The sequence below is a fragment of the Convolutriloba macropyga genome, chromosome 1 (genome assembly GCF_964194025.1).
Source record: "Convolutriloba macropyga chromosome 1, txConMacr16.3, whole genome shotgun sequence".
NCBI lineage: Eukaryota > Metazoa > Xenacoelomorpha > Acoela > Convolutidae > Convolutriloba > Convolutriloba macropyga.
Window position 1 is genome coordinate 69194575 of NC_134468.1, and position 22731 is coordinate 69217305.

General features: G+C 36.1%; 1 protein-coding gene across 6 annotated transcripts in view; it reads left to right on the forward strand.

The window, feature by feature from the left end:
* Positions 1-3181: 3181 nt before the first annotated feature.
* Positions 3182-22731, forward strand: part of LOC142341905 (protein phosphatase Slingshot homolog 1-like) — a 30166-nt gene continuing 10616 nt past the window's right edge. For 3 of the 6 annotated variants that reach the window (XR_012759137.1, XM_075393183.1, XM_075393182.1), the window contains exons 1-9: positions 3182-3367; positions 3900-3971; positions 12630-12707; positions 13123-13474; positions 16159-16377; positions 16781-17065; positions 17961-18110; positions 21734-21794; positions 21920-22059. Coding sequence is in view for 2 of the 6 variants with exons in the window: in XM_075393183.1 (XP_075249298.1) it covers positions 3235-3367; positions 3900-3971; positions 12630-12707; positions 13123-13474; positions 16159-16377; positions 16781-17065; positions 17961-18110; positions 21734-21794; positions 21920-22059 (1490 nt within the window). In the remaining 4 variants the exon portion in view is untranslated. Of the gene's footprint in view, positions 3368-3899; positions 3972-12629; positions 12766-13122; positions 13475-16158; positions 16378-16780; positions 17066-17960; positions 18111-21733; positions 21795-21919; positions 22060-22731 lie in introns of those variants that run through there. The other 3 variants (XR_012759139.1, XR_012759138.1, XR_012759140.1) reach the window with 3 other exon arrangements.

A 22731-nucleotide genomic window follows, 5' to 3' on the forward strand; every position in this document is an offset into this window, starting at 1 on the left:
CATATATTGATAAAGCAGAGGAAAACAGGTGAGAGAATTTCTCAAAGACAAATAGATGATATCTCTTGACGCAAAAAGTTTGTACATCAACGTGCAGGTTAGAGAAGCTATAGAATTTGTTCCAAGAGAACTCTAATCAAGCATAGTAGCTTCATAAATCCCAATCTCGGCAAGGAAAATTTTATTGAAGCTAGGGGTGACAAATGTTCAAATTAAATGAAACGGTATCTGTTAAGCACACACAGATATGACAGCTATGGGTGCATCACTGGCTGTCAAATTAGCAAACTTGTGGTTGAAACCGTTTGAAGCATCACTACAAAAACCCAGAGCTCAGTGAAAACACTCTCTCAATCTGATCAAAAGTGTAATTGCAAAGACTGCAACCAGAGGGTGGCTTTCCGAGGAAATGGAGCAAAATGTGAGTCATGCAAAAACTGGATTCATTCAAATACCAAAAATTAACAAATGAGGTGTCGTGTTGATCAGATGAAACACCGCTTATTGCAAACTTTTCTGAAACAAAAACAAAATCTGAAACAAAAACACAAATATAAGTCATTATATGGAACATGTGATTACAATACAACAGAGGGTACTCAGTCATTATTACATGAGGAATACGCCAACAAGCAGTATATTGATTTAATTTGTACGTTTTGCAGCAATCAACAGACAGTGGGGCATTTTGAGGGTAAAGTATATTTCTAATTTAAGTGATATCAAGTAATTTTGATATCAACGTAAATATGAGCACTGAAAATAAAATTGGTCATTTGTTTCAAAACCTACTGACACAGGAATAATACTGAATTTTTCCAGCTTTGTACCACCTGAGGATAAAAAATTTTTGATTCGAAGGACTGTTCACGGGGTTTTTAACGCAACGTCTAATTGGATTGTCTTCGTTCAGGCGCTTGAAAAAAAAACAAGACATGCTTGAAAATGTCAATAATCAGACGGAGGTCATGCGAAAATAGTAAACCAGATCTTACAAAAGATAATAAGTGGCAGTAAGGATCAATTGAAAACAACACCAAAACAGCATCAATAAGCCAGACTGTGTCACATGATGAATCAACACTTTTTCTATTATGCAACGGCAACCTTACACAAAACTTGGCAAGCAATTTAAAAAAACTATGTGACTTGCAAGTGGTTATCATAACACGAAGAATATGATCTTGCCTCATCGACATAAATTATCTTTGGATAGAAACCTGAAAGCCCACGTGCTATATGAGATAAAATGTAATGGTTTGCGGATTTGTCTATGATTTGCAGAGAAGACGGCATGTTATCAACAGGATATCAGAACTTCAAAAGAAGGATTCAAAGTTGGGTCAACATATTGTGGAAATGTGGCTTCACGAATGACATTGAAAGGAAATTTTTGGATGCCTGTCGCACAGTAGAGAAACCCATGAATATCACGCGATGAGTATAGGGGCTTGAACTCACGCTAAAATATTAGTTCAATTTATAATTTTGACTTGGGAAAGAAAAATAGAGCACAAAAATATACATTGTGCATGACAAAATCGAAATTTGCAAAACCCCCCACAAGAGGGATACTTAGGGTTAGGGTAAATTCGAATTACCCTGGCCAAAATTGAAAAATCCGGAATAGGAACGTTTTTAAAGAAATTGATAGCAGATGTAAATCTGAAGTTGTATATAGGCTAAGTATTGTTGTAGAGAAAATTTTCTATTTGTTTAAATTGTGGTCTCAGACAAATGTAATAAAATGCATTTTATCCTTTAACAATTTGTGAAACAGTTTTAACCTGATGATGAACGTTAGTTCGTAAACTTTCGGTTTTAGTATCACAATTATTTTCATTTCGAAAAAATAATTTCTACATATGTTTATAGTCTTTCCTTTCATTCCCAATGGTTAGTATAGGTTGGAGATGGTTTTCCTGTTTTCCTGAACTAAAGATTGGAACGAGTTACCAGAACACGTCGTGTCAAGTGAAAGCTTGGATATCTTCAAGACACGACTTGACAGACACTGGCAACACAGGATGTTCCGCGAATTGTCCTAGGGTAAGGGACAACACGGAGGAGCTGGTCGACAGAGGCAACAAACCTACAGACCAGAATACTCGAACTCATCCTTTGTTTTATCCATTTACGTCTGCTGGAATTGCTGTTATTGCAGTTGCTGTTTTTCTCCTACTTCAGATCATGCGATATACTCGATTTTGCTGTTATGCTTTGATCTCGATAAGCAGCTTCATCTCCTTCTAGCAGCAAAGATAAAAATTGATTTCGAAGAAATCCCAATGGCAACCTGTCTTAAGTGGTATACGTGTGGTACAACCTGTCTTTTGTCGGTATTCGCCATATACGTAAACTAAAAGCCAACTGTTGTTGATTAGGATCTTTTGTTCGCAAAGGACGATCTGTTACTTGTGTGGCGGCAGTTCAATACAAATTGTCAAATGGAAAGTGTGCCAAATTTGGTGTAATTTATAACTCTAAATTTGATTAGTGGTTTTTGTGGCGTATAATAACCTCTAATGGCTTCTTTTGAAGCCCCCGTGGTGAATTTAGTCCCCCCCCCCCGATTGAAGCTAGTTTTGGATTTGAGCTCTCACAAGTCTTTCGCGAGCAATTCTGAGATATAAAATGATCTCTATGTATATAGGACTTCTAATTTGCAAATATATTTTTTTGGAAACATTTTGAAAATCATTATTGCGGGGGTTATTTTCACATAGAACGATATATGCCGAATTCTTATAGATGTCCCTTTAAATTAATCTTCAAATTAATTGCTCCTCCTTCGGTCGTAAAATTTGTACGCTTGTTTATGTTCTTATGTGTGTTTGTGTCGTGGGATAGATCGGGAGCGTTTTCCCGCAGTTCAGATAAACTTCTACTGGTAAATGGGGTCAAATTCATTCTGGTCGCATCAACATGTAACGTTATATTTGCGCTATCATTTTTAATTAGGAAATTGCGCAAAGGATCCTGGGATCTTTTCCGTTTGTGCCCCCCCCCCCCCCCCAGTACGTTATGCTCCCCCCAATTACATAGCATTCGACATTACATGGCAAATCATTATGTAAAAATATTGCACGTGCTTTTGGGTGGTGCAAATAATATGCACCCACTAAGCGGGGGGGCACAAACGGAACAGATCCGGATCCTGCTATAAATGCTATAACTTGAATTTTATTTTCAGGTATATGATTGATTATGCTAAATGTCAGTTAATGTATAACCATGGATAACGAAGATATTGAATTCAACGTTCCTCAAACAAACGATACGCGTAGTACTTTTTATTCTTGGAGCAAAAAAGGAAAGGGGACCTTGCTTAGGCGCCACGACCCACTAGATTTCCGAAAACATCCGAGTTAGTTTGTCGAATTTGCTAATGGACAACGAAGGTTAAATGGACCTATTACGTCCTCCAGTGTTTTAATGCCCTTCTTACAAATTTTCCGTTTTTATTAATTACTTTCAAAAGAAGTTAGAAATTAGTACTGTAGTATTTTCATGCGATTTTTTTCGCTTGACCGATTTTTTGTCTGACCCTTTTAACTTTTCGTCCTCAAACAGATAAAGCACGGAGGTCATTAAGTGGCTCAGTAGCTCTCTTTTAGCCGCACGCCCTACTATTCTCTAAGTATGCAATTCACCGAAACTGTTGTGAGAAGACAATTTCATGATGTGAAGGGCTGTTCTGAATCTTAGTTTGACCCCCCCCCCCCCCTCAATCACCCCCCCTCGCCACACAACCCTACATCCTGCCCTCCCAACCCTACCCCTGGGGGCATGAAAGACAAATGCCCACTAACCTGGGGGACGGAATAGATCCGTGGCAATTTGTTGAACGAGAATTGTTTTGCCATCGGTTCATTGCAAAGTCACATTTTTATTCTCAGGAGCAAGAAGGCGAGCATCAATTAACGAAGTTTTCGATACTGTTTTCGAAAATGACAGTCCTTGTGATTCAGGTAAAATTTCTAATTCATTGGCGTAAACTGTTCTCCTTTTTTTATTGCTTGCATTATTGATGTACTGATTTTCCCTCATCGTTTACAGGCACTATAATGTTTTTGTTGTTTTTTATCCAACTTTTCGCTTGATCAGTTTCTTCGTCTTTTCCGGTGTCTTTTTTTCCGCTTGCGTTCCGAAGTTTTGCATGATTTTAAAATGTGAAATAAAGCTGTTGGTTCGAATCGGTTGCAGCTAACTACTAAAGGTCAAATGAAAGGTGCGCCCAAATTGGCTGCTTTTGAAAAGTCGGTTGTTTGTTTTATTTTTTTTATAGGTGAGTAAGCAAAAAACCGAAGTCAGGGAGGGAATAAGTTTGAAGAAATTGTTGCTATGAACAAATTCGAAGAGCAGAGAAAAGATTGATTATTTTGTTCATACTTTCTTTTGAATCAGAGCGAGAAAAGTAATTGTGAAAAACTTTGTGCAAGTTTGGCTTTGTCAGAGCAGTTTGTTAATCGTAATGCCATGATTTTGATTAAAATATTTTTCTAGATTACGTTAAAAATTAACGAGCATTTCAATTTTTTTGGGCTTTTGCGTTGATTTTCAGACTAAGTTGTCTTTTTTGAGGAGTTTTCATAAATTTAGTTATTGTAACAACTTTCGAATTTTTGCATGTTTCTTCCTAACTTCAGCTCGCTCAAAAAAAAGTGGATGAGATGAAAATTTTTGGAAAAGATAGAGTCAGTTACCAAATCTAATTAGAAAAACTCTTATCAAACGAAATGAACTCTTTAGACTAACTAAACTCGAATTAATTCGAAAATTGCTTCTCAGACGTCAACTCTTGTTAGTGGTCTTATCTGTGAGAAATTGTAGGCATTGCAATCCTGTACAGATCATCTCAGGCAGCAAATTATTGGTGCAAACCCACGAGCCTGATGCTGGGAAGTCCAAACTACGACTACTACCATTTATTGTATACTTCAATTTTTCTGCGTAGTTTTCTTATTTCGATTGGTTTCTGAGGCTATTGTTTACGTTCTGTTTCTTGATATTGACCTTTTGATGTTTTATTTATCGGTGTTTTCTTTAAAGTAGAGTTCAATTTTTTGTTTTGCATATTCTCGTTCATTTTTTGTTTGTTTCACTGTTGTCTCTAAAAATGCAAGTACTAAATTCTGATCAATACAAGCTCGTTTGATAATTTTGAGAGCCGACTTTTAATGTAATTGTTTAAAGAAAACGGATAATCAGAATTAATTTTTCTGTTCCTGCTTGTTACTCATTCATTTTTGATAGTGTTTTTTCAAATCGCTGTCTTTCATTAATTGTTTTTAGGAAGCTGAGGCCAAAATCGAGTTTGACTTTGAGTCGTTTCTGGAATTATCTGGCTATGTTTTTTTTACTTTAAATGTTGATAGTGGTCTAAATAAGTTCTAAAAGAATTCTTTTAAGGTCACAGAGAATCCATGCCACCCGAATATCGTTTGCTTGCGATTTGTTCCGCGTTAGTCGGTTTGGGGCTAATTTTGATCGGCATCTGCCGCGTGCAAGGAAGGAATTGTTCGCCCAAGAGAAGCGTTACCTGTACCATTTTCAAAATTCTGCCTTATAAAAAAAGTTGCACGTGCTATGAAATTGAGTTGCTGAATTGATGGATTCTTAAACCTGAAAATTGAGTAGTTTTTTTTTTTTCAATAAAATTTACACACCTTGGTTACCATCTGTTTCGTGGAGTGCAAGTGGAGTGTAGTTTATTTTGGGTCTACGGGGGCTAACCGAAGTGCTTATCAGTTCCCCGGTGAGATCGTACCTATTCTTTGTCCAAGTTTTTGGGGTGTTCTCTCCCCCCCCCCAAAGTTTTCTGGGGCGGTTTGCCTGTGAAAACAACTGAAACTATTCCCCGACGCCCATTTTTATGCAATTCTCAAGATGACAAAAAACAAAAAAGCGAAACCTAATGCGCATATCAGTTTATTAGATTTTCCCTGCGGATCCTGTCAGAAAAATTGTGATAGCTTTTGTGTACAGTGTTCAAACTGCAAAACGTGGTTTCATGATTCGTGCTCAAATTTACCAAACAGCATTTTGGCAGTTTTGGGAAAAATTAAGGGCATAAGTTGGTCTTGTGAAAATTGCGAGCAAAAAGGTCAACTTCCAGTAACAAAAGCCGATATTGATTCTTTGTCGGATAATATTCATTCACTTAATACACAAATTCAACAAGAATTGTCTGAAATCAGAAATGATATTTACCAATTGAAACAAAACTCTTGCGAAGCTAAAATTGAGCAGCTTCAAAATGAAATCAAAGACTTAAAGAGCAGCGTGGGTTCTCTGAAGCAAAATAGCCAACCAAAACCTCAATATAACCAACAATCGGAAAACCACATGAGCGACAAATTAATAATTTTTGGAATACAGGAGAATCAAGACCAGATTTCGAGAATTGAAGCAATGAATACAGACAAAAAACAAGTAGTATCTATTTTCGAACAAATAATGGGACTGAAAGATGTCGTAATTCATGACTGCTTCAGATTAGGGAAACTCGTTAACGAGAAGAACAGGCCTGTTGTAGTGAAAATTGATAATGCGTGGACTTTCAGAACGATCTTCTTATCTGTTTCAAAGTTAAAAGGTTCGGGATTTGTCATAAAAAAAATTTCTCTCCGTTGAGGACTACAAAAAGGAAAAAACACTATATCAGCGGAAGACAAATCTGATAAACAATTTTGGCTACGAAAAACACAGTTTCTCCATTAAAGGTCAAGAGTTATTTTATAAGGGAAAAGTTATCGCTGAAAATTTTAACCCGAATAGTATGCAATCCTCTACAGATCAAAACGTCCATACGTCCTGACTACCAGCCATCAAAATCTCGTCCTTAAACTGTAGATCCTTGCTGAATATTAATCGAAGAATTAGCCTTGATATTCATCTCAAAGTTCATAAACCCGATATTATCTGTCTGAGTGAAACGTGGTTTGATTCGAGAGTTGATGACACATGTGTCTTCATTTCAAACTTTTACAGCGTAGTTAGTAGAATTGATCGATGTAATGGTAGCCATGGAGGAGTTGTTATTGGTATGAAAACAGAAATTAATGTTCACAGTGAAACAATCCAAGCTAAATCTCCTGTTGACTTTGCAACTTCGGCTCTCTTTTGCAATTTAGAGCAGGCAATAATTGTTATAAATGTTTACAATCCACCTCATGAATCGCCTTATCGCTTAGAAGTAAAATTGTTTGATACTTACTTACACGAAATTATTAGTTCGGCTCATGAAAAAGTTCTTAAAAACAATTTAGATCTCATCAATGTGCTCATAGTAGGTGATATAAACCTTCCTGGAATTGATTGGAGTCTCCTGAGCAGTAATAATGCCTATGAAAAAACATTTTGCCAGGTTTTTCGGAAATACGGATTTTGCTCTCTCATAGAGGACAAAAACGTTAAAAATGATTGCTTTCTTGCGGTTTTCCCTGACACTATTTCTTTTGCTCATATCCATGCAACGTTTTCCGATCACCCAATGATTAGCGCTGAAGTAAATTTTTCTAGCAGCCAGGTTGAGAAATCAAAATCAGTTTATTCTTTCCGAAAAGCGAATCTTCCCAAAATTGCTGAAAGATTCAGTTACTTTGATGCCTCAGCTGGAGATATAAACCACACACTTCAACATTTTTATGATGAAATCAACTTTTGCTGTATGGCCTTTATTCCTCGGAAAACGAGAAGGCGAAGGGAAGCTCCTTACTACTTTTCGTCTCATTCCATTCACGCAGAAAATGTTCTAAATACAGCTCGACGACGTCAAAAAGATAAGAACATAATTGAAAGGCTTGAAAAGAATTTAGCTGATTCACTTGAACTAGATAAGACAGTATATCTGAACTCTTTCGCAGGTTTAACTCTGACAGAAGTTTTTCAAAATCTTAAGAGCTTTCGTCGTATTCCTGATCTGCCCACTAAGATGAAGTTTGCTGGAAACAGTATTTCTGGACCGTTGAAAATTGCCAATGCTTTCAATCAACATTTTGCATCTGTTTTCAGAGAGGATACGAGCCCTCTTTCAGTGCCACTCGCTTCAGCAGACCCAACAATTTGTCTAGAAGATATGTATTTCACTAACAGTGAAGTAAAATCAATGATCTTTAGTTGTCATTCGGGTTCTGAGTCCTACGATAAATTGCAGCCAATCTTATTGAAAACGTTTTCACCTGCCATTGTCCCAGTTGTTACTGAGATATTTAACAAAATTATAATTCAGCAAGAATTTCCAAAGAGCTGGAAGAAAGCAATAATTAAACCCCTGCATAAAAAAGAGTCGAGAATTGACATAGAAAATTACAGACCAGTGTCAATGTTGTGCGCGCTTTCCCTAATTTTCGAGAAATTACTGTATAGAAAATTTAGGGATCGTTTATGGAAAAATTTAGACAATCGCCAGCACGGTTTCAGGACCAAGCATTCTACTATCACTCAAATGATCCAGTATTGTGAAAAAATTTTTCGTTGTTTGAATGCTAAAGAGTCTGCTTTAAGCGTTTATCTCGATATTGCAAAAGCGTTCGATACAATTAATCACAATGCAATTTTGTTGAAGCTTACGCATTTTGGATTTGATAACCAATTTCTCAAGTTTTTTGCAGATTATTTGTCAAATAGAACGCAGTGCGTGTTTGTTAAAGATGATTATTCGTCAGAGTTAGCTGTTACGAGTGGTGGTCCACAGGGTTCAGTGTTTGCGGTTTTTATGTTTGCTGTGTACATTAATGACCTTCCATCTCTAATGGAGAACAGCACATATCTTTTCGCCGATGACACAAAAATTATTGGAAGTCAAATGAATTTATTTTCACTACAAAATGATTTAAACAAAGCAATTAAATGGTCAAAAGAAAACAGAATGCAATTCAACAATGCAAAGTTTGAAGCTATATGTTTTGATGTAAAAAAGTTAGATCAGTGTAGTGTCCACTTGTATGCAGACGATACAGAAATTACATGCAAATCTTCGGTGAATGATCTTGGTGTAGTAATTACTAATAACTTGAAATGGGACAGTCATATCAATCAGCGGCTGTCAAAGGCACAACAAAAGCTTTTTTTCTTGAAGAGAAACGTTCCCTTTTCTACAAATACGAAAGTAAAAGTAAGTTTATACAAAAGTTACATTTTATCAATTCTCCTGTACGCGTCAAATGTATGGTTCTCGAATTGGCCAAATTGCAGAAAACTCGAAAAGATGCAAAGACGAGCGCTCAAGTGGGCTTTGAATAAGAAATTTTTTACAGATAGTGACTACAATCAGAGCCTCATTTACAACAATTTGTTGCCGATCAGTTTTCTTTTGGTTCGAAATGATCTTCTTATGCTGAACAAAATTTACAACTGTGATACTGCCCTTAAGTTTGATGATTATTGGAAAGTTTTCAAGGGACCACGCAGTAACCGTTCTGCAGCAAAACAATTTTTGAAGACCAATTTTAATTGGACGAAATCAGTCAAATTCGAAGAGTATTTTGTCTTGAGAGTTGTGAAATATGCAAATGTTCTCTCTCAGCGAAATGACATCTCAACTTTTGACTGGACATGTCCAACAGTGTTATTTCGGAAACAGCTGAACTCGCTGTTGAAATTAAAGGCTTTGAACTTTAAATACTATCAGTATCCTGTTAATTGGTCCTGTTTCTAATTAGTTAACAAAGTGATTCCCGCATCGCGGGTACCAAGTCAATTTAATAATAATAATAATAAATTCATAATTCGTTCTCCTAATTGACCAACTGAATTATGCGATGCCCACCTCCATTTTATTAACTTTTATGATGATTAGTTTTGCTCTGTCTCTTGTTGTTTTTGAAATTAACAGTGTTTCTTTTTTAATAAATTTTCACGTGTTCAAGTGGGGTTGGAAGAAAGTGGTTGCAATGTCTCTTGTTAGCTGAGAAACTTTTGCTTAAACCCTTTTTAATTGCTGCGATAGCTATTATTTGGTTCTGGTGTTTTAATATTTTTTCAACGTATGTCACAACCTTCTGTTACCATTTACAAAAGACTCAAAGCAGCTTCCTGACTTCCTTATATACGCCGATTTTCAGTTGTAGGTTTTGCGTGTCGATTTTGCTGTCATAAGAAAGCGCGAGTTACATTTTTTGATCAGGAAATCATTTATCTCGCCTTCAAAATGACTTAATCGTACTTTGATCTGAGTGGACTTCAGCGGCTGACGCTCTGACTAAAGAGCAGTGGAGGTTGAGTTTGCGAACCTATCTACGTAAGTTTGTCACGTCTTGAGCTATTCCAATTCTCTTCTGCTATTTGTTAGCGATGTACACGAAGTACACAATTAAATTTTTTCGGGCACTCTTTCAGATGTTTCTCAATAATAAATAGTGAAAATGGAGATAATATAGCCAACAGAAAACTAATACGACCAGTTTCACAAATCTAAAAATTTTTACCACAGAATTTTTTCAACAGAATCTGTTTTCGTTCAATGTCTAAAAAAATGTTATTAGGGATCCGAACATTTTTTGCCATTGAAGAACAAGGGCATCGCTTTGTTTCTTGATAACAGATTTTTTTTTCTACAATTAACTCCTCAAATTTGTCCGGAAATCGTTGTGTTTATATTGCTGTAGTTCATCGTTCTATCACATTTCCTTGAAAAAAACTGTACAAAATTGATTAACTATCGTGTGCTCAAAATTGACATAAAACGTTTTGCAGTCAATCCCGTGCTATAATTGAAGGTCAGGCTTTCGCAGCCCGTCGTCTTTCTTATAGTTATGTCAATAATATCGGTCAACAATAGAACAGGAATTTATCAGCAAACTGGCTTTTAAGTTCTTAGGTTTAAGGGCCACCATGTGGAGCACAGCCCTTATTGGCGACATGATGGCTTTCTTTCGCTAGCTATTTTTCCCCAATTTTGCTCAATTTTGCGAAAGGACCAAATTTTGAGGGACCAATTTGATAGGCGGACAAAAATTTTGTATTATAGTAGTATTTTGTATTATCATATTATAGTAGTGATTATGAAACAAAACAACCTGCTTTGAAAGTCCCCTAACTTTTCCCATTGAGTTTTCCGCCAAGCCGCTTAATAGTATTTTTTTACAAATATCAAACAGTCAGAGATTTAAGTGTTAAGAATGTTAAATGTTTTTTGGATAAAAAGTATTAAGGGGTCACTTAACTCTTCTAGGAAAAAAGTGACGATCTTCGCTTCGGATGTTTAGTTACCACAAGATTATTTCAATCCACTTTTTTTTGAAGATTAGCCAACTGTTCACAGTAGTAGCTGTTTTGAAATAGTAAGTGCCCTAAAATCCGCAGTATTTTGGAGGAAAGTTGAAAAAAGGTTTCAAACATCTATGATTCGAAACAGATTTTAAAATTTTTGTTTCAAACCATACACCAGGGTACTAGCAGTCCGCACTTAACCCGCAGTCTTTGATAACCAAGCATTTTTGGGTGAATTTTTGCAGGTATTTCAGAGGCCTGAGAAACCATTTTCTGAATTAAATCGTGTTTCAAAAAGACACTCTTGGAACAAAAATAATGAGATTAATTCATTGTTGTAATAGATACAGGCAAAAACTTTGCACTGGTTTTTGCATCAAATCAGGGTTCAAGGCTATCGCCTTCTACGGAGGCAATTTACTAGTAGAAAAAATGAAAGTTTTTTTGATCTTTGTTTTCATTAAACTCATAGATAAAAGATCTAGTTTTCTTCCATGGAATGCTAGTATTAACTGCTCTCGAACAAAGTTTGAAGCAATTATTATAAACGTGTATGTCTTTTTTATGCAAAATTTGCTCTTGGCCGTTTTGCTGTAAAAAATTCATTCGATCCCACTTCTGGAGTCACTTCGGAGGTCGGGGGGGTTTGATCCCTTCTTTAGGTGGTAGTTTTTTGCACCCATATAAAATTAGGCTACAGCGGCCTCTAAATTAAATTGTCTCGCCTGTCGTTCGACGTTAGTCGGTTTATGTTTTTTTAGAGATGAAAATGACAATAGCTGATCGGCGTTTCTGTGGGTACAAAGTAAAAAGGTAATTTTGAAGTTTTTTAAAATTTTCGTTTGTTTTTTCAAGTGAATTTTTTTTTCGTAACCCAACCACCCATAGTTTTTTATGACATCTGTTCAATTGCTCTCGAACAAAGTTAGAAAAATTTGTTTTAGTCTTGTGTGATTTTCAGGCGCGAAGGGGTAGTATTTTTATTCTACTGGTTCTTTTTGTTGAAGCAGGTCTGTTAACTACTTGAGCTTGGATTTCTTTCTTTTCGAAAGCTGACGTCCGTTTTCGAGCGTTGGCATTAGCATTTAGAGTTCGTTTTTAATGTACAGTAGTTAGTTGCCTTTGGTAATACTTTGTGAATTTTGAGAAATTTCGAAACCTAAAACCTTCCAACATATCCCTCTCAATAATTATGCCTCCTGAGATGGTTTTTGGAGTAACTAAATAGTTATTTTCATTTTTGTTTTGAGCCGAAAGCTTGCGTCACGTTTACCTAATTTAACCAAACCAATATGGATGTAAATGTTTTTTCTTATGAATTTGCCCCTCAAAGTTGTTTCGCTTTATCCGAAAGATTAGACCAATCACCATTGCTGTTGATCCTGTATCTTAGTGAAAGTTTTCCTCCTTTACAGCTGCGTCTCGATGTCAGAAGAAGATCAAGGACATGTTCAAATTTTACCTCAAAAAGTGCCTAGCCTCATCCAAATCCGGTTCGTGTCTCGTTCCTTCTCCTATCCCTCTGTAGTATCAGCGAAAGACTATCTCTATGTTAGGGCTGGAAGTGTAGGAAACTCAGCTTAATAAACGATTCAGCAGAAATAGTAAAATGGATGCTAAAATATGATAAAAAATGCCACAATTTGTACTCAGCAAAAGTAATTTAAAGGCTGCCCCGTTGTTGATTTTACACAAGTGACGTAAAAAATCGGTAATTTCAAGTTTTACAACGGGAAGAGTTAACATCAAAAGTTACATGTTCATGGTCTGGTTGAAACCCAAGTTAGCCAAACTGCTATTGAATTTAAGAGTTTCGGTAGTCAGTTCACATTGAATTTGATTCTCTCCTAATTGAGACTTTGAAGGAAACTAAACAATTCCAGCCCTACACATTTCAATAAATTGCAGGCATGTCACAAGACCATATACAATTGATTTGTGATCAGTTGAAAAAAGAAGATGAAGTCCGATTCGCAGTGAGACTGGAACTAGCATTGCCAGATGGAACGGAATCCAAAACTCGAGCAAAATACCTGGCCATTATCGTCAAAAGTAGTTCAAGTGCTGACTCTGTGATGAGGAAACAACATGCTGTGTTCGGATTTGATATATCGGAGAATCGTACGACGTCTATCGGTCTGAGGTTTCCCGTTGTGAATGGAGTTAAATTGAATTTCTATGGAGATGGCAAGTTTATGATTTACTCACCGAGTGATAACTTCTCGTACGTATTTCGACCAGTGTCTGTACAGGCCATGTGGTAAGTTGTCTGAGAAAGTAATTCAATTCCTCCTGAGGGTGAAATTATTTGGGCGCTATTGATTGTTACCCATGAAAGTGCCAGAAAACAATATAGCTACAGATTTTTTGTTCTTCCAACGTTTTCAAACAAAAAGAAAGAATTTTAATTGCTCTCAAACATAGTTTGTAGCAATTATATTATTGCTGCGGTCTTTTTTATAAGATTTTTCTCTTACCGCGTTTTCGTCTGACCCTTTTGAATTTTCGTCCTCAAAAACAGGATGAACAGGTAACGCCCGGAATTCGTTAAGTTCTCTAAGAGCCTTTCGGCTTACTAGACTCTAAATATACGATTCTCAGAAACTGTGTTGAAGACATAGATTCTTCACCCTCCACTTCACCCCCCCCCCCCACCCCCCCCCCCCCAACTTCACATCCCCTCCCCATATCAGCCCTCACGTTCACCGCCCCAATCCCCACCCCTGCACATCGTTCCAACCGTAACCCAGCGCACTCGACCCCTCCCCAGTGCCCCAGCCGTGCTCAATCTACGCCTCTTCATTAAGCTAAAGCTAGCCTCCCTAAAACGCAGCTAGCTACTGGCGCTCAACCGCTCGGCAGTAGTTTGAGAGCAGTTTTTCCGCTAATTCATTGCTCTCTAACAAAGTTTGTAGCAATTATGTTCGTTCAGTTGATTTTTTTTGTAACTTTTCTTTTGCACAACCAATTTTTGGTCTGAGCGTATTTTCGTCTGACAGTTTCTAACTTTTTTCAGGCGTGACTTCCTGATTTTACTATGCTAAATTGATTGCATTCAGAGTTTAAAGCAGCTAAACGTGTTTTGTTACAGTTTAATAAAGCGTCGAATTTGATTTCATTTTAACGTTATATTCGTTTCAACGTTAAATACGATAATAAGATATCAGTATCATCGGGTGACGTGTTTTAATGACGTTGATGTCAAAAAGGCGATGAATTTTTTTTAAAAAAAATTGTGTTTTTGAACTGATATTAGTGGGACTGTTGTCATATGCTTTAATGGGTATTAAGAGCTAGTGTTATTGGCAGACTATTAGTCTTTTCAATTCTTTAGTTTGCAGTTCAGCTTTTTTCATGCTATGATTATTTTATTGTTGTTTTCTTTCGATCACGTTTTTCGTTTAACTGAAAGTCACGACCTTCAGGCTGAAGTTCTGGCTTACTTCGCTCACTGTTTCAACTGAATGAGTTTTATATTCTTCCATTAATTGATAATATCATTTTTGTTCGTCTGTGGCTCGTAATGGTCGATTAATGTACTGACCAAGTCTTTGATTTTCAGATTTTCAATTCAATTCTTTGCTATGTATTTTAGGACTTGTTTTGCTGTTTTTAATAATTCTTTTTACTTCTCGATCACCTTTTCACGTCTTTCTTGCTTGGCTTCGGACTTACCTCACTCACTATTTAATCTGAATGATTTTGAATTCTTTATCTTATTGAATTACGCAATGTAGTCAATATTGTCAAGGTCAAGATCAAATGAAACGGGATAAATAGATAAAACCTGGGCTTTAAGATTGAGCGTTTATAAAATAGATTAAGTTTTCAAAGTTTCTTCGAGTACACTGCTAACTGATGTTAGTTTTAAGCTTATTGTCTGGAATATAGAATTCTTTCAAATAAGGTTACGGAATATAGTGAATGTGGCCGAGAGAAAAATGAAAAGATTCATCGCACGTTTTCTTTACGTGTTTTAATGACTCCGGCGCCTCCTCTTCTCAAAGACATGTGAAGTTGTCCGTTTTTTTGTTTTTCATTGGTTTTCTGCAAAGGAGGTGCATGCTGTGTAGAGCTGGTATGGATTTTGCAACATGTTTTATTTTGTTTAATTGCTTTATCAGCTCTAGTTTGGAAAATGGAAATCTTTTGTTTTAGTTGTTTTTTGTGTTTGTGCTTTATTGACTATCAAAGGCTCCTCTAAAATGAAGATAATCTTAGTTCCTTGTTCTTAGTTCTTGGTTTTTAGTTCCTTGAATTTTAGTTCAGGACGTGTTTTTTGTCAAACTTTTTGATACAAAATTTGATGTCACTTTCAGTTCAAATACTCCTTTCGTTATTAAATAGAGACATTAATTAAATGTTGTTGAAGGGTATTTTAATAATACATAAAAGTAAAATATTTACAGACATCAATCACAACTGTTTGTAGGAAAATGTCAGTTTATTGGGTCTCATTTATTTCATTGGTATGCTGAGACTGCAGGATTACGAGGCTTGGCAGGATTTTTGGGCAATCTGCTTCTACGTTTTTCAAATTTATCAGACGCTATGACTGCATTTCTCAGAAAAGCACTGTAAAATAAAGACAGTTAATAGTGAAAAACGAAATAGAAACGGGATAGACCCATGAAGACCAGTTTCAGATTCCCGAAGTTTGATACTAATCCCTGTATCATCATAAACAAGAGTGTTTCTAAGTAAGAAATCCATTCAAAATACGGCTTAAGCTTGGAACTATGAAGACAACCTGCGCCTGTCGATTGAGAGCAATTCATCTGACGTTAGTTGGTTTTTGTTTTCAAGATGTGGATTTTGGCTATTCAATTTAATTAGACTTTCGCTTCTCTTTATCTAACTCAGGGGCACTTTCCTTTGACGTTTCAACAAAATAAATATGAGTTTCCGAATGCTGGGAACTATTTGATATTCATTCTATTCCAGGTACTGCTTCCAAGCTCTTGAAAAGTGTCTGGTCAATGGAGAAGATTCGCCTGGTGTTGCTGGCAGTGGTGTCTTTCTATTTGATGACGAGAAAGAAGTATTAGATTGGGCGAATGGTTATTCTGTCACGTCCAAAGAATTAATGGTCACTGAATGGAAGACATTCCCAGACAACGAGTTCGAACATACTTTAGCTTCGTCACCGATCACTAGAGCCGTGTTAGTTAATTATTTTATTAATATCTCAAACTCTAAATATACTTCTTTTTCTAGCAAATATTTTTTCTAGCTAATTTTTATGTCTTAAAACATGAGTTTTCAAGTGAAACATGTAAATAGCATTAAACGTGTCTCCTGTGGGTGTATGTATCTTGACAAGAATTTTGGACAGAATGGACTTGAGAAGTTAAAATTGGTCCAAATTTTCAAGGGCATGTTTATGCACAGCGGATAGTTCAAGCCCCCAACCCACACGTTCATTAGACAGTTTGACTAATACGTCACAAGAGCTAATTAATAAGCAATGCTGATTTATATTGAAAATCCATAACATTTGGTTTCATAATGGGAATTTGTGAGAATCGATAATACAATCAGGTTCTCAATCGTATCCTCTTTTTAGCGTAGCGGACGAACTGACAGAAAATGAAGAACAAATTCTTTCCGCTCTTCGCAAAGTTCTCCCTGCCTGTGATTTGGAGGACATGACATCAAAGGCGTTGCGCGACGCAGTTCAGCATCAAATTGGAGCTGAGAGCCATATTCAGTTGTGTCAATTGAAGTCTACTTTTGACAAGTTGATGATGTTTGCGTGCAATCAGGCGGAGGCACCCAGTAAAATTTTTGATCACGTTTATTTGGGTAACGAGGGAAACGCGACAAACAAGGAAGAAATGAAAAATCTCGGGTAATTGTTTACTAGTATACTGGAGAAGACCCGGGAATATCTTAATTAGCTTTTAATATATTATAATTTCAGGAGCATAGGTTTTATTGTCAGTTGTTAACAAAAGCAGCTCAATTGGCAGCAGTTTACTACTAAAATTCGAATGAAATTTCGCCGAAAGTAGCTTCATTGTTTTTAATAGCCGCGTCAGCAATTCCAGGCGGCTATTATTGCGCTCCTAATTTTTTTTAAATCGTCTAACAGATTTTTGTTTTGTCTTACCCTGACTTCTTGGAATTGACTTTTTCAATGACTTCGGTGACTTTGCTTTGCAGTTAAAATTTGTGTTCGTGACGTCATTTCTGCTTTTAGGTCAATTGCGTGACTTACACTAAAAAATGACTTCTGAACTAACTTATGGAAATTTAAGTTTTATGAACATTTACTAATTAAAGGTCAATAGTGTGCATCTAAGAGTGCCAAACTTATATGCCCTAATTCCCGAGTAATAGAGTCTGAGTTTTAATATCGAATATTAATTTTGACAAAGCTCCATTAGGGCTTTTTTCTTGTAGAGCAAATGTGTCTCATGAAAATGACAGTCCGAATCTAACCCAAAAAGTCTAGTGGTCTATTAAAAAGCTGGTGGTCTATTAAAAAGGTCTTATTTCTTTAGTTGTTTCAATTCATGGTAAGCCACAACCCTATTTTCCGGCAATCTGCCGGCTATGTTTATAATTTTTGTGGTCTATAATGAGCTCTAATTTAGTTTGAAGCCCCTTCGTGGCGTTATTCCCGATGAGTTTTGATAATCGAATTATGTTGAATGAGTATAGTTGATGACATATATTCCTTCAATTTCGCTGTAAGGCGTGTTATGGTTCCTGACCTTCTGAACAGTAATGTTTGCTTTTAGGATAACCCACGTATTGAATGTGTCGAATGAGATTGATAACCTCTATCCTCATGACTTTATCTACCTGAAGATCCAAGTGAATGATGAGCCATCTGTTGATCTTATGCGACATTGGCAGAATTCCACCAATCGATTCATACACTCGGCAAAGTAAGCAGCAACTAAGTGTAGAGCAATTATCAGTTTCGTTTTTAATAGCTGCGAAGCGATAGCTGGGGCTATTATTGGCCTTCTCTTGGTTTTCTACGGCTCGAAGAGGAGTATTGGTTTTCTTTAGGTTTTTAACAGACGCGTGAGCAATTCCAGGCGGGCGGCGATTATTGCGCTCCTAATTTTTTTAAATCGTCTTACAGATTTTTGTTTCGTCTTACCCTGACTTCTTGGAATTGAATTTTTCATTGACTTCAGTGACTTCTACTGCTTTGCAGTTAAAATTTGTGTTCGTGCCGTCATTTCCTCTTCTAGGTCAATTGGTTGATTTACCTCACTAAAAAATGACTTCTGAACTCACTTATGGAACCTTTACTAATTAAAGGTCAATAATGTGCATCTAAGTAGTGCCAAACTTATATGCGCCCTAATTCTTGAGTATTAGAGTCTGGTCAATCTGTATCTTATTTCTTTAGTTGTTTAAATTCATGGTAGGTCACAAGCGTCTTTCGCGGCTATTTTCCGGCAATCTGCCGGCTATGTTTTTAACGGAAGTACTACTCGTTCAAACCTGAAAGTTTTAACCTGAAATCGAATGTGAGAAAATTGTTTTGTGAAATAATTTTTTCTGAGGGGAAAGAAGTGAGTTGTTTGACCATGCGCTGTGTTCAATGAATGACTTTTTGACTTCAAAAAGTGTTTTTTGAGAGAAAGACGCATATAGACCGTTTTATCGTCAATTTGGTTCAATTTTTGCTTGTAATCTGGTTTTTGTAGAAAGGTTTTCGCTCTGATGCTGTATTAATATGTAGTTTTCTGACATTGATACAACAAAGACCCTACTAAACTGTTCCAGGTGTAGAATTGACTCATATTTCTCCATTTTTTAATTTTTTGGATTTTTCAAATTTCTGCTTTTGAAGATTTGAGCGGACCTTTTTTCTCGAAATCATATGGGAACGTACATTTGGCGGTTATTGCATGGGCACCTCTTTTTAGTGAGGTATTTTTGTTTTATAATAGTGTACACATTCTAATTAGATTTTGGTGATTTCAGTTAAGTTTTTGTTGGTTTTTCCGTTTCAATTACTAGAAAAAGTCTATCTGTGCAATGTCACTTATTTGAATTCGTGTTATTAATAACTGACTCAGTTTTTGGAGTCAACTTTTTGATTTTAGTTAAAATTTGTTTCATAGTCGCAGTTATAACAATATGTTGACATGTGTGGCAAAAATGTTTTGATTTGAATCTTTGTGAACTCTTAGATTTTCTTTTTGGGCAGGAGGATTGCTATGTATTTTTTACGCAACTCAATAATGAACTGTTCTGTTTTTCTACTTCTTTTTGATATAATTTTTAACTTAAGAAAAATTACGAAAATCTTTTCATTTTTTCGCTTCGCCACATTCTGGCATGTATAATTCTAGCATTCTCCCAAGACCTAGTTTTTTTTGGCTCTGCTTTTTTAGATGTTAAAAAATTTAATGAATATTCTTTTTCCTTCGATTTTTGTTTCAGTTTGATTGGTTTGCAGTTGATTTCATTTAATATAATGTAGTACTGAGAACCTGCTACTTTGAAAATTGTGGCTGAGTTTTAATTTCTGCAAATATTTTTTGGGCTGCGTGCGGTCATATTGTTTTTCTTAGCAGAAACCTTTTTCTGCTTTTGAGTATTATTGTTTCCTTCGTTTTTGACGTGATCCATTTTTTGCAATTGTTTGACGTCGTTTTGTCTTTTAGTTCCACGGAGGGAGAAGTAAAGCTTGTTTTTGTCCTACTGCGATGGCTAGTTAAAAAAGAGCTTTTTCTAGAGTCATCTGTTTGTTTTCTTTTGAATAATTCAGTCTAGGTTCTATGAATTTTGTCCGCCTTATGCTTTCCCAATGTGTCTTTTGGGCAGCATAGTTAATTGCTGAGTTTAAGTCTTTAAAGTCATTTTTTTCATAAAAGTGCTTATTTGCGGTTTCAAGTTTTTGCGGTAGGTTTTTTTCGGTCAAAATTATGACTTAAGATTTAATAAAGCTTCGTTAATTGTTTGTTAATGGTGTGATTGTTTTTTTGTTGGCTGGTTTCAATAATGTCATTGCTGAAATATTTCTTGTTATGACAGGTGTAAGTTTTTATGAAATCAATCAAATCTGTTGAGTTAAACAATAAATATTAAAGATAAAATATAATGGTTGTGAAGTCCTGACGCTTCGAGTTGCTTTCGGATTTCTTCGGGCTATGTTTAATAGCCGCCCTCATCTTCTCAGCCGGCTATTATAGCGCTCGTATTTTTTTTTTTACTTCGTCGAATAAAAAAATTTTTCGCTTTACCTCATTTTGCCGCTTTTTCAACATTTTGCGTGATATCTTTTTGACTTCTCTAGGCTAGTTTCTCTCTTCTCTCATTCTGCTAAAAGTGATTTTGAACATCAGTTGCTCAGCAAAGCAATTCAAAATGAACAGAGTCAGAATAAAAAATTGAAGTCAGAAATAGAAACGGGATAAACCCATAAAGCCCAATTTTAGATGCCCGCTATTTGAACGTCGTTCCTATAAGTCTTAGTTACCATCTCTAATGCTTATTGGTATTGATAGTAGCCCCTGTAGCCTCTCTCTAAGAAACAGAAATACGTTATGTTCAACTACGAAATGCCATCAAAATAAATCGGACTTAAAAAATGTTTTTGTACAAAAATCTTTTTTTTTTCAATATCTATTCTTTCAATCCCAATCATGCTTATTGGAATCAACGGCGGCTATTTTCCGGCAATCTGCCAGGTATGTTTCTAATATCGTCAAGAGCTTTGTTATGACCGTATGACATCGCAATCACTTAAATTTGCTTTTGGTTCATTCGTTCATGCAACTTCAACTGAATTGCGTTTGTGACGTCATTTTTCACACCTAGTGTTGCGAGGCTTTTCTTCATTTGCGTGATTTAGTTTTTGGTCACACGTGACTACTTAACTCTCAAAAATGACATCCTCACTCTCAAATTGACATTTTTACTTTAGTTCAAGGCGATAAAGTCAAGTGATTGGGTCACGCCAATTGAAGATTGTTTAATGGCAGCTAATAGAAGCAGCAAGAAGTTATACAGATTCCTAATCAAAATATAGCATCTCAGCATTCATTGAAACGAAGAAATTTCTGGTCTGTTTTTCTTACTGTTTTTTTGATGCTGTAGATCTTTGAAGCTATTGCGGCTATTTTCTGGCAATCTTGTGGTTAATTAGAGCGATTATTTTAAGGTACTTATATGAACAAGACGTTTAATTAATCAATTAACAATTTGCTGATGCGCCAGAATATCTGGGAGGAAAACTTCATTCTTTTTTTGAAATAGGCCATGTTCGAAATTTTGGTCTTGGTGTTGTACTTTTTACGGTTTTGCCGTCTGTTTGTTCTCGCTTGAGAAATTTCGAAAAAAAATTTCAGATTGGTTTTCTATATTTTCACCTTTGTAAATTCTCAAAGTAACTATGTTTTTATTTTGTTTTTGTCGATTAATAACGGGAAGATGGACGATCACAAATTCAAATCACAATTTATTTTTACTGAAGTTTTGTTTGCTCTTTTCGAAGGAGTGGCCTTACATTTTCTCAATTGTATGAAGTGCGTATTAATTACAGGAGAGAAAGGGGAAAGGTGCTGGTGCATTGCAAGATGGGCAAATCAAGGAGTGCTGCAACGGTTAGACTCCAAAATTAGGAGATCTGCAGATCAAAATCCGTTTCTTAGAAAGTAAAAGAAGCTGCAAAATAATTGGTAAGTTTGATTTGTTGACCTTTATTTTAAACTGTATTTGGTATATTTAGGTGATAGCTTACGCAATGAAAAGTGAGGGCTGGTCAGACAGCGAGGCATTTGAATTTGTCAAAACTAAACGTCCAGTTATCTGCCCAAACGAGGGTTTCATCGAGCAGTTAAGACTGTATTCCGGCATCCTGGCAGCAAAGTTAGCATTTTTTTTGATGTACTGAAAGTCAAATGAAAAGTGCACTGAAACTGGTGCCATTTTTCTCTTTACATCTTAATAGTGGTATATCTTAACATCTTAATGTTATTTGAAGCCCACTGTTGAACTTCTTAGTCCCATTTAGGCTCCCCCTCCCCTCCCCTCCCTCCCCCCCCCCCCCGACTGAAGCAGGTTGCAATTGATTAGAGCTCCCACTAGTCGTTCGAGAGCAATTCTTCCGATGTTTAGTCGGTTATGTTTTACAATTCAAAGAATTTGAATTGTATTGGAGCGCTGTCTTTTTTTTAAGATCTATTCACACATTTTCATGATTTTTGAAGGCAATTTTGAGTAGTGATTTTAGTCACGACAAAACAGGAAGTGGAGCGAAAAAATGGGTGGTTTTGCGGCGTGTAATTTTATATAGTGAGAAAACGGTGTTTGGAATAACATTGGCTTTCTCGCTAGTGGTTTTTTGTTCACATTCGGAAATTTCATTTTGATTTTTACTGTTTTCGATTTTTTGGATCGAATTTTTTTTCTAAATGGTGTTCCCAATCCATTAATAGTTCATTCTAGGGCTAGTTTTTTGGTTTTCTTTCTCGATAGTGGTTTTTTTGTTCACATGCGGAATTTTGACATTGATTTTCATTTTTTTAAATTTTGTCTGAT